The 14,742-nt window shown below is 28.0% G+C and overlaps 1 protein-coding gene across 1 annotated transcript; it reads right to left on the reverse strand.

The window, feature by feature from the left end:
• Positions 1–730: 730 nt before the first annotated feature.
• LOC114118912 (neuronal synaptobrevin-like) lies at positions 731–13,653 on the reverse strand. Its single transcript, XM_027980344.2, has 6 exons — positions 13,073–13,653; positions 10,814–10,934; positions 10,667–10,745; positions 10,497–10,576; positions 7,758–7,809; positions 731–4,549 (listed from the first exon to the last, which is right to left on the reverse strand). Coding segments are annotated over exons 1-6 (354 nt in total). The 5' UTR covers positions 13,075–13,653; the 3' UTR covers positions 731–4,529.
• Positions 13,654–14,742: the final 1,089 nt, after the last annotated feature.

Consider the following 14,742-nt stretch of genomic DNA (forward strand, 5'->3'; position numbering starts at 1 on the left):
AGTAGGTCGTCGATAGGTAAATCAGTGGTGTAGTCAGGGTTTAAAATGTGTGTCTGGGGTGGGGGGGAGGAGAGGTGATACTTTGTTATAAAGAGGAGGCTTTACTTGGACATAGACTTGGTACATAATAGTGCTACAGGTAGGTGTATAACATCTTGTACTAGCGTTTCTCAACCATTGTAATATCATGACCCCCAAATTTGGTAATATACGATATGGTAAATTACTTCGCGACCCCTATCTATATTAAGAACAAATTTGAACAATAAAAACATCATATCATTAACTGATTAACCAAACGAAATATACCATTTCGGATATTAATTTATAAATACCATGTGTAGTACTTAATTAAAAGTATTTTTTTTTGTTCAATATTCTAAACAAAAAGGTTCATTTTATAAATTAGCGTTTTATTGCTTTTTGACCTAAGTGATCTCTAGTTAAGGTGATCGAGGTCCACAAGTTGAGAAACGCTATTTTAAACTATTCTGCGAATTGCTTTATGTGGAAATACATTTTTTTAATACAAAGTTATGTCTTAACTTCATAATATGATACATTGATATACGTTCATATAACAATGAAACCATTTTTAAATTTTTCTACAATTTTGCGGTGGTCTGCAGTCTCTGGTCCCCACAACTCCTTGGCTAAGTCACTGATTTGTATAGGTATTATATATTAAACTCACGAGGAATATTTTCATAATAATAATTATACTTATACATTTATGTATATATATTATATTATATTTAATACCATAATAATCGTGTATTTAATAATATATACGCGCACACATACGTTATATAAGTGTATAATAATATAATATTCGATATACAAATTTAGTAGACGCCACAAAAAAGGTTTTCTACTCAATAAAATCGTACATGCGTAATATGTTATTATATGATGATTTCATAGTGTATAATTAATAATATTACATCCGGAACACTCGAAACGTTTCCGTTCAACACCTCGGTCATACTTAGTATACCTAAATATAATATATACGAGCATATAATATTTTTTGTTCGTTACACATTTTCGTAGTCCAAATTCTTACAAACTAATAATAATATAATTAATATTGTTTATTTATAAATAGGTAATTTTATCTAATACACGCACGTCGCGCAATTAAATTGGTGTTGTGTTGTTATCCTCGAATTATTATTATTATTGTTACAATAAAAAAATCTACACGCATTAAATATTGGAAATTATAAGAACAAATTTCCAAACAACTAAGCTTCACATTTTGACAATATTGGTCGACGATGGAGATAAATATAATAATATATAGTAAAAATGTTAACTTTCTAATTACATAATAAATTTTATGTTTTAATAATAATATTACTATATAACACTGTAGGAGACAAAATATATTATGGTACCCTTATAAATTTCTATTATCGTCTCGACATTGATACAACAAAATTATAATAAATTTTAAGAGGTGTTAATATTATTTTTTTATGTAATAGTCAAATAAACACAAATTGCGTCTTCTTATGTTAAACGTATGATTATAATAATTAATAATTAATAACACATTTTTCCGACATCAGTTACTTTCACCGATACGTCATCGGTTTACAATAGATTAAATAGTAAATTACGCTATGTATTACGTTACGTGACATATCGAGAAAAAGATCTAATACCGCATGAATATTGGCATTATTGTTTTTTGGGTTCAAAACTTAAAAACCATTAAGTAAGCAGGGCCGGCTCAAGTGTTTTAACACACCTACGAAAACTTGAATTTTGTCACCCCTTACATACTACATCAAATATTTTTTTTTTTTTATCTATAAAACAACAATTTTAAATGCTGCCCTAGGCGTGGGCCTGTGTCGCCTACCCCTTGAGCCGGGCCTGTAAATAAGTAATGGTTAATGTCTGTGACTTAAATAATTACAAAATTTATCAGTATTATAATGTTATCATGTAAGCAGTAACCCAAGCCTCAACTAACGTGAGTCCATATAATGGTAAAAGGTATAACTGCACCACTGTAACAGTGAATATTTTATTTTAATAGTTGTGTATAACATAGCTATATATAACATTATACTAGGCACCTGATTATTAAGTATATTCAGCTTCATTGTTAAAAAAAAATTATTTTTATTCATTACAAATGAAAAACAATAATATTAACTTTTATTATTCCCTAGTGTGATTATCACGTTTAAAAAGAATATCAAATTTAATAGTGACACAATCTAAAACAATTCTAAGTAATAGCAGTTTGTTTCTTTACTGTAATGATTTTCAATTTGTCTTGATTACTTTAATAATAGTTTTAAGGATGTTTACAGTCTAACAAAACCCCCAATTATCATATCTGTCTAATTTTCAACGGACTTCATCATCTGTTATTCATAAGTAATGTTTTATGTATATACCTATTGAGTATGTATATATTTTAAATTGTAAATTTTAGTCATTTTCTGATTAAAGCATTACTCGCTATATCTATATACTTGTATGCATACATAAAAGATGACAACGTTATATTTCCAATTTCCAGTTTTTATTTATGAATTGGAAGGCAAGTCCGCCAAAAAACATTGCCGCATACCTATCCTTATATCCTAATTATTATTCGCACCCTCCTCACAAATAACCCTCGTTCCTCAATGATAAAAATCATGTAGTTCTCCACAAATCGCATGTTGTACCTATGTTATTATAGATTTATAGATTAGGACAGGTTCCTGATATTTTTTTTTGCTAATTGTACAGTACTATAATCACAGAATACAGACTAATGGGATATTCAAGATTTTCTACTTGCAGGATACACTGGAATGCATTTCCCTTGATCTGTGCTGGTAAATTAATGATTTAAATGTCGAAAAATTTGAATGGTCACGGAAGCACAATGTTATTAGTTATTTATAATAAAAACAAAAATAGTCTTAAATAATGAATTGGCGTACCCGACGCATACGCCGAAATTACTGGCTATAACAAGTGATAACAATTTTATGCTTATATATTTCTTTGCTATTTCAAAAATTAAACTATAACTCATCATGATTACTGCAGAGTGCAGAGGTAGATAGTACTATCAAATCCAATGTAGATACTAAGTACATTTTGATTTTATGACAATTTTCTATTAAGCATAATGCACATAATATGATCATAAATATCTACGGTAGCTATAGAATAAGTGAAAGAAAAAAACAGTTCTCCATAATAACTTACTATAATTAATACCTAAGAAATTTTTTTTCGAAAAATGTATCTATTTATTTTCTTTTGATTTGAAAATGCTTGTTGCCGTTTTTTCCAAGTATATTTAGTTTTTAACTATACATTTTCGAATATTAAAAATGACGTAAATAAGATGATCATTTTAAATACGTCTTCTATACACGTGGTGCCTTAGAAGTTTTGATTTCTACAACTCAAAAAACATTGCTGTCAAATAGTAATATCATTTTTTAGAAATAGGGGACTTATTTATCCTAAATGTTCGTAAAAAGTTTATTTTGGGAATAAAACATGTTGATATTATATAAAAACCATTAATGTTAGACTCACAGTTACGGGTTACGTGTATGATGTATTATGATTTTATATTATTTGAAAACAAATTTATTTTGCCACATTATTTATAACAATTTAATAGATTATTATATGCTTAGCTGTTGTTTTTCTCATACATATATAATAAACTATTCAAAATTTAATAAGCGAATATAAATATTATAAGTACAAACAATACTCATATAAATATATAAGTACTCTATAAAATAACAATGAATAGGTTTTCATACATATAATAATAATAATAATAATATATACGTATGAGGGTATAATATTATTGTAGCGTAGGTATAATATGTTGAGAATCCTACCCAATTTTTATGATTCAATAAAATATATTATATAGTGAAGGTTTACAAACTCGTTATAGTTCTATAATATGTGATGATAGACATGTACATTGTATAAAATAGTTTTAAGTGATATTTACAAAAGGATACTCTATCGTATATAGATTTAAAGATATTTATATTTCTTGTTTAACTTAACATGAACTCATCGTATACTTTTATACTTTGATATTAAAGAAAGTATACACACACCCATATACATACATACACATTTATATAATATATAATATATATACAGATAAGTACATGTAGTTTTTTTTTAGTTTTATTATGCAGATAGCTGTATATGGATGTTACGGCGTGTATGTCATGTAAATTTGTGTGTCTGTATAACAAAAATCGTCTTAATCGAGTACCTATTACGATAGTATTTTTTTTTTTTGGCAGGGGCAGTTATTCAAAGCGATATTTATGTATTTTTAGTATATATATATATATATGTGTAGATTGCATATATATATATATAAATAATGTTTATATATACCTATAAGTTTTTATTTTTATTTTAATGCACCTTCAGTTTCTTATATCATTTAAAGAGTCACGTTTTTGCGGTTGTAACGATGGTCAGTGTGTGTGGTGGCTCGCATCAAAGTTTGTTACCTAGCTTTATTCATCCGAAAACCAAGCTGCAAAAAAAAAAAATAAATATTTCAATATTTTTAATAAGACAAAATAACTATACGGTAAATAATGCAATCTATTTAATAGTAGATAATAATTAAGATAAAATTGCTCTATGGAATTAAGTACGTAATATAATAACTACAAAGTACCAAAATTGTATTGATACTCGTATTCTTACAACTAAAAGCAATATTGAAAATATGTAGTAGATTGAAAACTTAAAATATTTAAACCGTATTATATTTTATTGGCTGTGATTAAATATGTGATTTATCGTAATTTAAAGATACTATTTATGAATTATGATCTAGGACTGCATATTGATACTAATATTACTACGATTAATTATAAATAATATTGACAGATCCGTTTTGATAAATTTAATTTAAATACCAAACTAAAAAAAAAAACAATAATTAACAAAGAAATATTCTTGACTTCCTTTTTCATATATTTACCTACTTCACATTCAAGATAGAACAAATTTTATAGTTTAATAATATTAATAATCCTGTAAATATTTAGTATTCTAGTAGATCAAATGCTTTATCATATTTTATAATAAAAGTGGATGTAAAATGTATAATTAATGAGCTTAAATATAATAATTATTTTAAAATTATAGAAAAGTATTTAAAAGAAATATAGGTAAATATATACTGTAACTATATTTTAAATTTAATTATTTTTATCATTGTATTTATTAACTTTTTTACATTATAAAAGTCATATTTTACATATTGAAAATACGTGAATGTGAATGAGTGTAAATATATAAAACTTTTTAGAACACAATTTTAATAAAATAATAATTAGTATAAGTAATTTAACTTTAAACATTTTCGTTAGTTACTATACAATGTATACATAATATAGTATATAGTATACATAATAACGAAAAGTTATACCTTATACATTTTATTTTTTAATCTAAAAACAAAAATTAGTTTTATACTAATCGTTACCCGTTAAATTTAGTTATCTATCATAAACAAGTAACAAATGATATTATATTTTATAATATATAAATAGATATTTAGAGTATTTTCGTTATAGTAAGAAGTTGTTTTACTATAAGTACATTCATTATTTATTAATGGTTAAATATTCATAATCTTAATTTTATTATTTATATGAATTAAATAGATATTTTAAAACTAATTTAAGTAGTTTATAAATAATTATAAATTTTATAAAGTATTTAGCAAATTACTATTGTTTTATGGAGTGTGTACACTGTACCTATATGCGTAATGTATGATACTATATGCATAGTGTAAGAATATATTGTCCTTATTTTCAGTAAAATAACTATGTACCTACTAGGTACTTACACGAAAATAAATTCGTGCCAACTATACAATTATGACCATAATATAATATTAATATAGCCTTTTTTTTTTTTTAATACGTAATTTACAATATTTTGAACAATTTTTTTTTCAAATAAAAACAAAGTTTTTTTAAATTTTTAAAAACTATAATATGTAAAAAATGAATTTTTTGAGTGACTGAAAATCTATCATTTTAATTGATCAAAAAAAAAAAATTGTTTTATTGTTATAAGGTTTATTAACCGATTAAACTGCAATAACGGTTATTAAAATATCATGGTGCATTATCTTGTGTATATTAGGTATAAAAAAAATAATAATAAGCCATGCAAATTTACATTCATAAAATATTTAGGTAGGTACTTAAAACAGCTACATGTTTAGTATAAATGATCGAATGAAATGAATGACTAGTAGACAATCAATATAAGTCAAAGAAATATTTATATTAAATGAAATTATCTATATTATAATCTATATTCCGTGTGTATATACATATTATGTTCGCACGTTCACGGTCGTGTATTGCTGACGACCAACTTAATTATAATTACTATATAGGTACTAAATAAATAAAAATTGGGAGGAAACTACGATATTTAAAGGTTTTTAAGGCATAGCATTTGTTTTAAATTTTCTATTTCGTATATTAATAGTTAAGTAGTTGATAATTGAAAGTAAATTCGTGATAATATAATAATATAGCAATACTATAGTGCAAAACACGGAAGAATTATAAAAGTATTAAATAATTTATAATTAAAAAACAAATTACCTAATAATAGATTACATACCGAAGAGAATAGTGTGTTCGAGTTAGATCGTTTCAACAAGAATTATGTTCAAGTATTTAAGTATCAACGGTTGTCGAAACAAAATGCATAAAACACATGACGTTATCGGAACGAAAAAAATTATAATAATAAATAAACGGCACACAAAAATATAAAGCACACAAAACAAAGCATGATTATCCTTTGTGTAAGTATAATGTATTAATGTATAATATATTATGTATGTGTTTCTCTCCTTTTTTTTCGGTTTTTTTTTTAAATGTTCCGTTGCTTTGTTTAATGTCTTTCTCTAGTTTATAGTGTGAGTATATTATAATATAATATGTGGAGAGGGTTTAAATATGTATAATATTACGTATATAATGTATATCATACACTGTATAATATACAACATACATTGTCAAATACACAAGACACGTCATTAATAATAGCACAATAAAATTATGTTTTATTTTATTAACTTTTTACCTAAATAAATTATTCTAAAAATGGATAATACTGTGTTATTCAAACATTATAAACGAGTAATATTTAGGAAATATTATTGATATTATATATGACCTTATATAGTACAACGAATGTCCTAAATTCAGCTAAACAACAATATTTTTAAGCTGAACACATCAATCATTTATATACATAATACATACATATATATTTATATATTCAAATGTATATATATATATATGTATTTATTTATAATGTATACATATATATTTGTATATATACTATTATATATTATATTGGTAATCAAATAAGTACTAAAAAAAAAAAAAAAAAATATATATATATATAATGTATAGATAATACATAATTATGTTTAAAGTATTATAAGGATAAATTAAATTTGAATTTTGAATAAAAAAATAAGCTTTAAAAACAATATTTGTTAATTTTGTGTGTTTCTAACTGAAATGTTATATCATATAATATATAATTGAAACTTGAGGAATGCTTGATTAAATTCTATTGTATATTGTATTCGTTTTTTTAACAATTATTTTTGTGAATAGGTAAATTTGTATAATTTCCCGGTAAGTTATACATTCTTAAGCCATCAAAGTGTTTTTATTGGAACTTACCAACTATAATGGCTAATATTGCGAGACCAATAACTCCCATTATGATCATCATCTGAAATAAAATATTCAAAAATTCAAAAATTCTATTTTTTTAAAGCCTACATTATTCTATTAAATTTAATACTTTTAAAAAACAATATAATAAAATAATTATTTTAAATTGTAACCTTATGACTAAACGTTATAAATAAATAGATTCCTTATAATGTAGTTTGTAGGTACCTAGTAAAATATTAGTGCAAAGATCAGAATCAACAACTATTAAGATTTTCCTATAGAACAAGTTGATCGATCTTTGTATTAAACCCATATTATATAATATAAATAAAACTATTTTTTATTTCTTTAGTATTGCAATGAAAAATTATTAATATATTAAACAAAATATTTTTAAAGCTTCCTTTTATTTTATTTGAAGTCTGTACCTATATTAATAAAATTAAAAAGATAGAAACATGGTATATTATTGTTGAGGTAGGTATCTCATTCATTTAATATTATGTGTATAAATATACGTGATATTATCATTAATAAAAACTTCCCTAAATATATAGCATTTAGAAAAATTCATGTATATTGTTATGTTATAAATCTATTATAATTTTGGTGTAGATAACTACACTAAATAGTATTCTAAAAAAGAATAAATAAAGCTAAGAAATTTTTAAGTGGTTAGAATTATAATAATAGTTTAGATAGGTTTTTGTAAATAAAAGTATCTACCTAATTATTTGTTTTTGTTTTTTTTTTTTTTAAAAAAAGGTGTGGCCCTTGATTAAATATTAACTTATCTTTGTACATCGTCGAAGTAGTTGGAACGTATTCGATCAAATTATAAAGAACACTAGTTCAATTCTTTCACGATTGTGTTACTAACTACAATAGAGTTAAATTTAAACTAAAATTTAAAATTATGTATTTTAATTCAAATAAGTTTCATAAAATTTAAGTTTTATCCTTCTTTTAAACACAGTAATTTTAAGATTAAATAGTAATTTTTTGATTAATTGATTATAAAAGTAAATTCTATATTATTTATGTTTAAAATGTATCAAAATACAATGACAAATTATAAAGTATGAAGCAAAAACTATCTAATAGTTTATAAAAGAAGGTAATTATTTTAAAATCTATATAAAACAATGTGGTCCAAACATTTTTTTTTTATTACAAAAGATTATTTTCATTAATTTTAATTAATTATATTGATATTTGATCTTTTAAATATTTAATGTATTTTTTAAAAAAGTAATAGAACCACATAAACAGTGCATAAAGATTAAAGAACAAAAAATGTATGTAGTTATGTTTTATTGTAATCGTGATTTGTGACTTTCATTAAAGCTGGTTTTACCAAAACTGTGAATGGTGTAATCAAACTTCAAGTTCAGAATACAAGTTTATTATCTTGATGTAAATACATAGATGCAAAACTTCTTGAATTAATGCAGTCATATTGTTTCTAAATATTATCGATATATTTAAAATATGGTATAAAAATGTTTCTATTTTTATAATATAAGAATTATATAGTGTTATAAGAATCTACTTAACACTATATGCTTATTCTTATCTACAAATATATAAATATATTGTAATAGTTATTTTGCGGTATATTTCTGGTTATATTATGATACTTTCCTCATATTAGGAAAAAATATACAGCTTATAGATATAATACTTGGTATAGGTTTCTACATTAATTATTATTATCATATTATGATCTAATACACGACATAATACATTTTACCAATGATCGTTAACATAATTATTATAACTTAAGAATTTTAAATTGTATTAAAGTTAATTGGTTTTTTTTTAAATATGTTAAAATTAAAAAATATATATATATTTATCATGATCCATGAGTCTTACATTTTTTTTTTAATTTTAATTTTATCTAACTTATTGAGATATTTAGAAAAATAAAACTTTTTATTAGTCATAGATATTGACTCAAGTAACATTATCATTTAATTTAAACACTTAAATAAAGACAACAAAAATTCGTGTTATTTTAAAATTACTAGATAATAGGTATAAAATAATATACTTATAATAATAACTAGGCCATATAATATGGTTTTAGCTATAGCTAAAATATATATTTTGTATGTTCGTAAATCGAATATAGAAACGAATCAGTGTATGACGGCACCCTCATATTCCTCAAATAACATTTAATTTTCAGGTATTTGACATTTTGACCTATTTTACAATATACTTATATTGTACATCAAATGGATATACATAAAATGATTAGACAATAACTGTTGTATAAACTATATAGTATACAGTCGCTATTATAAATTGTTTAAAATAGTAATTTACTATTTATTATGTTAATACTTTTCCTTAATGCATCTATTTATTCTCTGTATCTACAATCCTATTTTTTATAGACAATTGTTGATATTATTTATTATAAATATTAACTTCTGATTTAGACAAAATATTAGTATACGTAAATATCGATGTTTATAGAAGTGAGACCTAATAATGTTAGTTAAAAAATATGTCATATACCTATTTATATTTATAAACAAGATTGCCAAAAATCAATGTTTTTAAATTTGATAAAAAATCATTAAATAATTCTTTAACTATGAATCCATTTACTCTTTTATCGGAAAGAAGGAAATTATATGCTCTTATTCTTGAACTATTGATCAAAATACTTGCATAATATGAGTTTCCATATTTTTTACGAGTACCTCAATATCGAATATTGTAACATACCTTTAAATTTTGTAGCCAAAATTTCCTCTTTAGTTTTCCAGCCTGTTGTTCAAATTGCGATGCTCCTTGTTGTAATGCATCTGTGACAATATATAAATAAAAATAATTAACAATAATAAAAGAAAAATAATTTATATTAAATATTAATAATGAACAAAAATGGTTTGAACCTGCTCTATCATCCAGTTCGGAAAGTTTTTGATCCCTGTCCAGTACCTTCATCACGTTCGTTTTCATAATATCCACGACCTAAAATAACACATTAAGTAATACAGTAAGTTACAAATAAATGACATAATTGTTGTGCTTGTACATACCTCATCGACTTGTGCTTGTGTTTGTTGCAATCGCTTTTGCGCCGCAATTTGCTGTGGTGTCTTCGGGCCTCCAACGACACTGTCATCTCCTGCGGTAAGTCCAACGCCTGTTCCATCGGCCCTGTAAATGTGCATACACAATTTATGATAAGAATAAAAGGAATGTAATCATTATTATTATCGATCGCTGTACGAATACATAGTTTATTTGACGGTAAGAGTAATGAAAAAGGGCGTATATTTTATCCAAAAAATGTCTACAAGCATATAATACGAAAAGGTTTTTCAACCCTTGTTTGTTTGCTCAATTACAAGGAATACTGTTTGTCATATTTTTTACGTGTATGCAGTTGGGCAATGTTTGTACATAGGATTTCTGAACGTGGATACAGGACAGGCGTTTGCACAATAGCCATCGTAATATAGTTAGCAATATAAGTATCTACAATACGTGTTTATGTGTATATATCTATATGTGTAGTTCACTTGACCGATTTACGTTCCAGGTGATTTTAAGGGTGTAGGGATCGGAAAAAGTCGAGTACCTATCTATATACTGAAATATAAATTAATTTTGTAACACTTTTTTTTTTGAGAATTTACTTTATTATATTTTACTCTTTACTCATTTTATTATTTAATTATTGATTAAAATTAAATAATGTATATAATTAGGTTTTAGACGTTAGTTTATTTGTTAGTATTATTTTTTAACGATTTTATATTCTAAGTATGAAACGAAATGTTTTCAAATTGTTTTAAGTGTAAAATGTTATTATATTTTAGTAAATAATGTTAAATTTATGAAATTTAATAATTAAAACACTTAAAACTAACAGAAATTTTTAATGTATATCCAAAACCAAAACTAAAAATTAATATTATAAAAGTTTTAAATTGAAATTGCCAAAATATAAAATAAACATTTTATCAACTTAATATAACACTATATAATTTATAAAATATGTTTTAATGTTTTCAAACATTGTGTAGGTATTGATGCATTTATTAATTTATGATAAATTTTTACATTTTCGCAATATGATCATATATTGTTATGTTCCTTAACTAAGTTAATTATATATTTACTATCGTTTTTATATAAATATTTATTTTACATATTTAAAAAACGACATACTATAATATGTCTATATTATGCTGTATATTAATCAGGCCATTTTAAGGGCGCGCATAGATGCAAAGTTGTAAAAACATATATGGATATTTTGAACACATAATATAAGCTATACACATTTTTTTTAAGTCATAAGTAATACACGTATAAATCATTTTCGTACTGGTAATTTTGTGTCGTGGGTTACACGTGTAGTGTACCTTGAAATCACGGAATGTCTAGTAAAATGTATAACATTGTGGGTTATAAAACGTTGATACAAAAGCTGCAGCCGAAGTCGACCCATACCTATATCGGTAGGTACTGTGCACAGTTATATATAATAATACAAAGCAATATCATCGTCGCCTCCCACTGATAAATCGATGGTAGAAATGGCGTGGGCTGCCTGCGGGATTACGCGCAAGAAAGTCCGGAGGAAAACACTTACGCAGATCTTAATACAATAACGCGTTATATTATATTGTAACGGCGTGCGCTTAGACCCACAATGTGATGTATCACACGCACGTCCAAAAAAACCGTATCAGTCGAAAGTATATATCGTCGTACATAATATATTATAAGCGTTCAACGCGGGTTGTTACGAGGGTAAAAAATTATATATATACATCGTACGCACGGGCGTGGTGGCGGCGGCGGGGCGGCGGTCGTCGCGGTGGAGCGGACATCCCCGAAAGCGGAATCCTGTCGGAGACGGTCTAGAAGGGTTTTGAGGGGTGGGTGTCGCGCGCGGATAGCACTGTATAGCCGCTATACATACTCGACCGTGTTTGAGCGTAGAGCGAATACGGCCTATCCCTGCACTCCCCTCGCCGCCACCTAGGAAAGTTTGTGGGAATTCGTAAACGAAGTATAACCCTCGAACTCACGAACTCGATGCGGCTTACATATTATTATTATACATAGGTAATACTCGCGGCGTGTGGTGGTACCTACGGTACATTAACACGACAAAATAAAATATTATTCCTAGTACGACTGCAAATCACTGCACGTTGCACCGCGTACTGCACGCGAGGGTCATACGATTATATACGATTCGATAAATACATCGTTAAATAGATAATAATAATGTATACCTAACCGCATATAAGTAAGATTATTATTCAATATATACTCACATTTTGTCCGTAAAGCGATCGGATTGACAACGACTCGACGACGGTCGTCGCTGCTGTACGCAAATGTGCTAGTAGTGCGACGAAGACGACGCGACTGCCTACGACGTATAGTTTAATATAATATTATTATAATAATAAAATATGACACGCCGCGCGCTGTGCAGAGTGGCGACTCGGTTACTGCACGTCGTCTCGAGACTTGCGCTCAAAACTGGCACTCCGTCGAGTTCCTTTTCGGCCGCAGATTTGATGTGGGTACCTTTGACGTACGCGTAACGTGGTGATATTCTATTATAATATATTGGTAGTCAACTCGCGCGTATATTACGGTCCTGTCGGCGGCGGGTTAGGTGCGATGCGTCGTAAGTCCCAGTAATCCGTGTGATTGTGACGACGATGTCGACGGCAGTGCGCGCGAGACGAGTACCGGACGAGAATATTTTTTTCCAAAATCGAAATTTACTTTTTTGCCAGCGGCGTCGTCGACGACTGTAGAAGGCACTGGCTGCCGTGAGCTTTCGTCGCGCGCGCGTGCGAGTGCTCGCCGATACCGTCTGCGTGCGTTTGCGCGCGCGCGTCGTCCCGCCGTCCGTTATATAGTGTCGTACGCGGTGTCTGTGTGTATACGTTTTCACGCGCGCGCGCGCGTCCGTGTGAGTGTTTTATAGTGTGGGTGAGCGGCGTCGAGCTCGACGATCGATCGGGTCCCTCGGAACCCGCGACCACTCCGTAGCGCCGCGTCGTAAGGGAACGGGGAACACCGCTCGCTCACCCCCCGTCGAGGGCTGCTCGCGAGCGCGCGCGCGCTAAAACGCCGCTACCGTCTCCACACCCACCTCAGACGACTCCACCGACCCCGCGGTCCTTACGAGCGGCGGCAGAGTCACCCATATCGGACCCACTCGCCGCCGCCGTAACCTAACCCGCACCGACACCGACGCTCTAAACCACCCCCGCAGACGCCTCGCAACCGCCACCCACGCACACCGCGGAAAACAAGGAAAACCTTTAGCGCCCGTATACGCATTTACGTATATACATATATAGATATTGTGTGTATACGGGGTGTCCTGCTTTTAAGCGGGTCACTGTGTTGTATACAGTCAATTCGTGTGGTGTCGGAATAAAATATATATTTTAAACGTGCAGCAGGGCAGGAGCAGTGCATTATTATAATTATATTTACCCATATACCTATATGATCTGTTCGAAATTCGATACACGTCGTCGTCAACGTTTTCGGGCCGTGCTGAGGTTAAATAATAATAATAATAATAGGTTATAATCGGAAACAAGACGAAAAACCCCTAAGACACCGCGTAAGCGAATAATATAGTCATATTATAGTATCGTTGAGGTATGATAGTAAAAAAATATAGTAAATAATTGTATTCGAGTGAATTTTTATTTTTAAACGCGTTGATAAATACTTTGATTTAAAAAAATAAAAAACCCCGTACGATTTAAAATTATTACTGTATAACCGGCGAAATGCGGATCACCCCGTACATTATATGGTTTATATAATAGTACATATGCGATTTCGTCGCGCGCAACGCTGATCCTCGATCGTGGGCGTCCTCCGCCAGCGATTATATTATATATTGTTATTTTTGTATATCGCTGCTCTTAGGCGGCCGCGATCGAATTCGGGCGTAATATATGCATAT

The sequence above is a fragment of the Aphis gossypii genome, chromosome 3 (assembly GCF_020184175.1).
Source record: "Aphis gossypii isolate Hap1 chromosome 3, ASM2018417v2, whole genome shotgun sequence".
Classification (NCBI taxonomy): Eukaryota; Metazoa; Arthropoda; class Insecta; order Hemiptera; family Aphididae; genus Aphis; species Aphis gossypii.

What these genes read in the sequence shown, in the direction of transcription:
- LOC114118912 (XM_027980344.2), bottom strand. An exon ending in CACAAGCACAAGTCGATGAG is followed by an intron (nt 10,746 to 10,813) that starts GTATGTACAAGC and finishes GTGTTATTTTAG; the next exon opens with GTCGTGGATATTATGAAAAC. An exon ending in AATATTAGCCATTATAGTTG is followed by an intron (nt 4,550 to 7,757) that starts GTAAGTTCCAAT and finishes TTTTTTTTGCAG; the next exon opens with CTTGGTTTTCGGATGAATAA.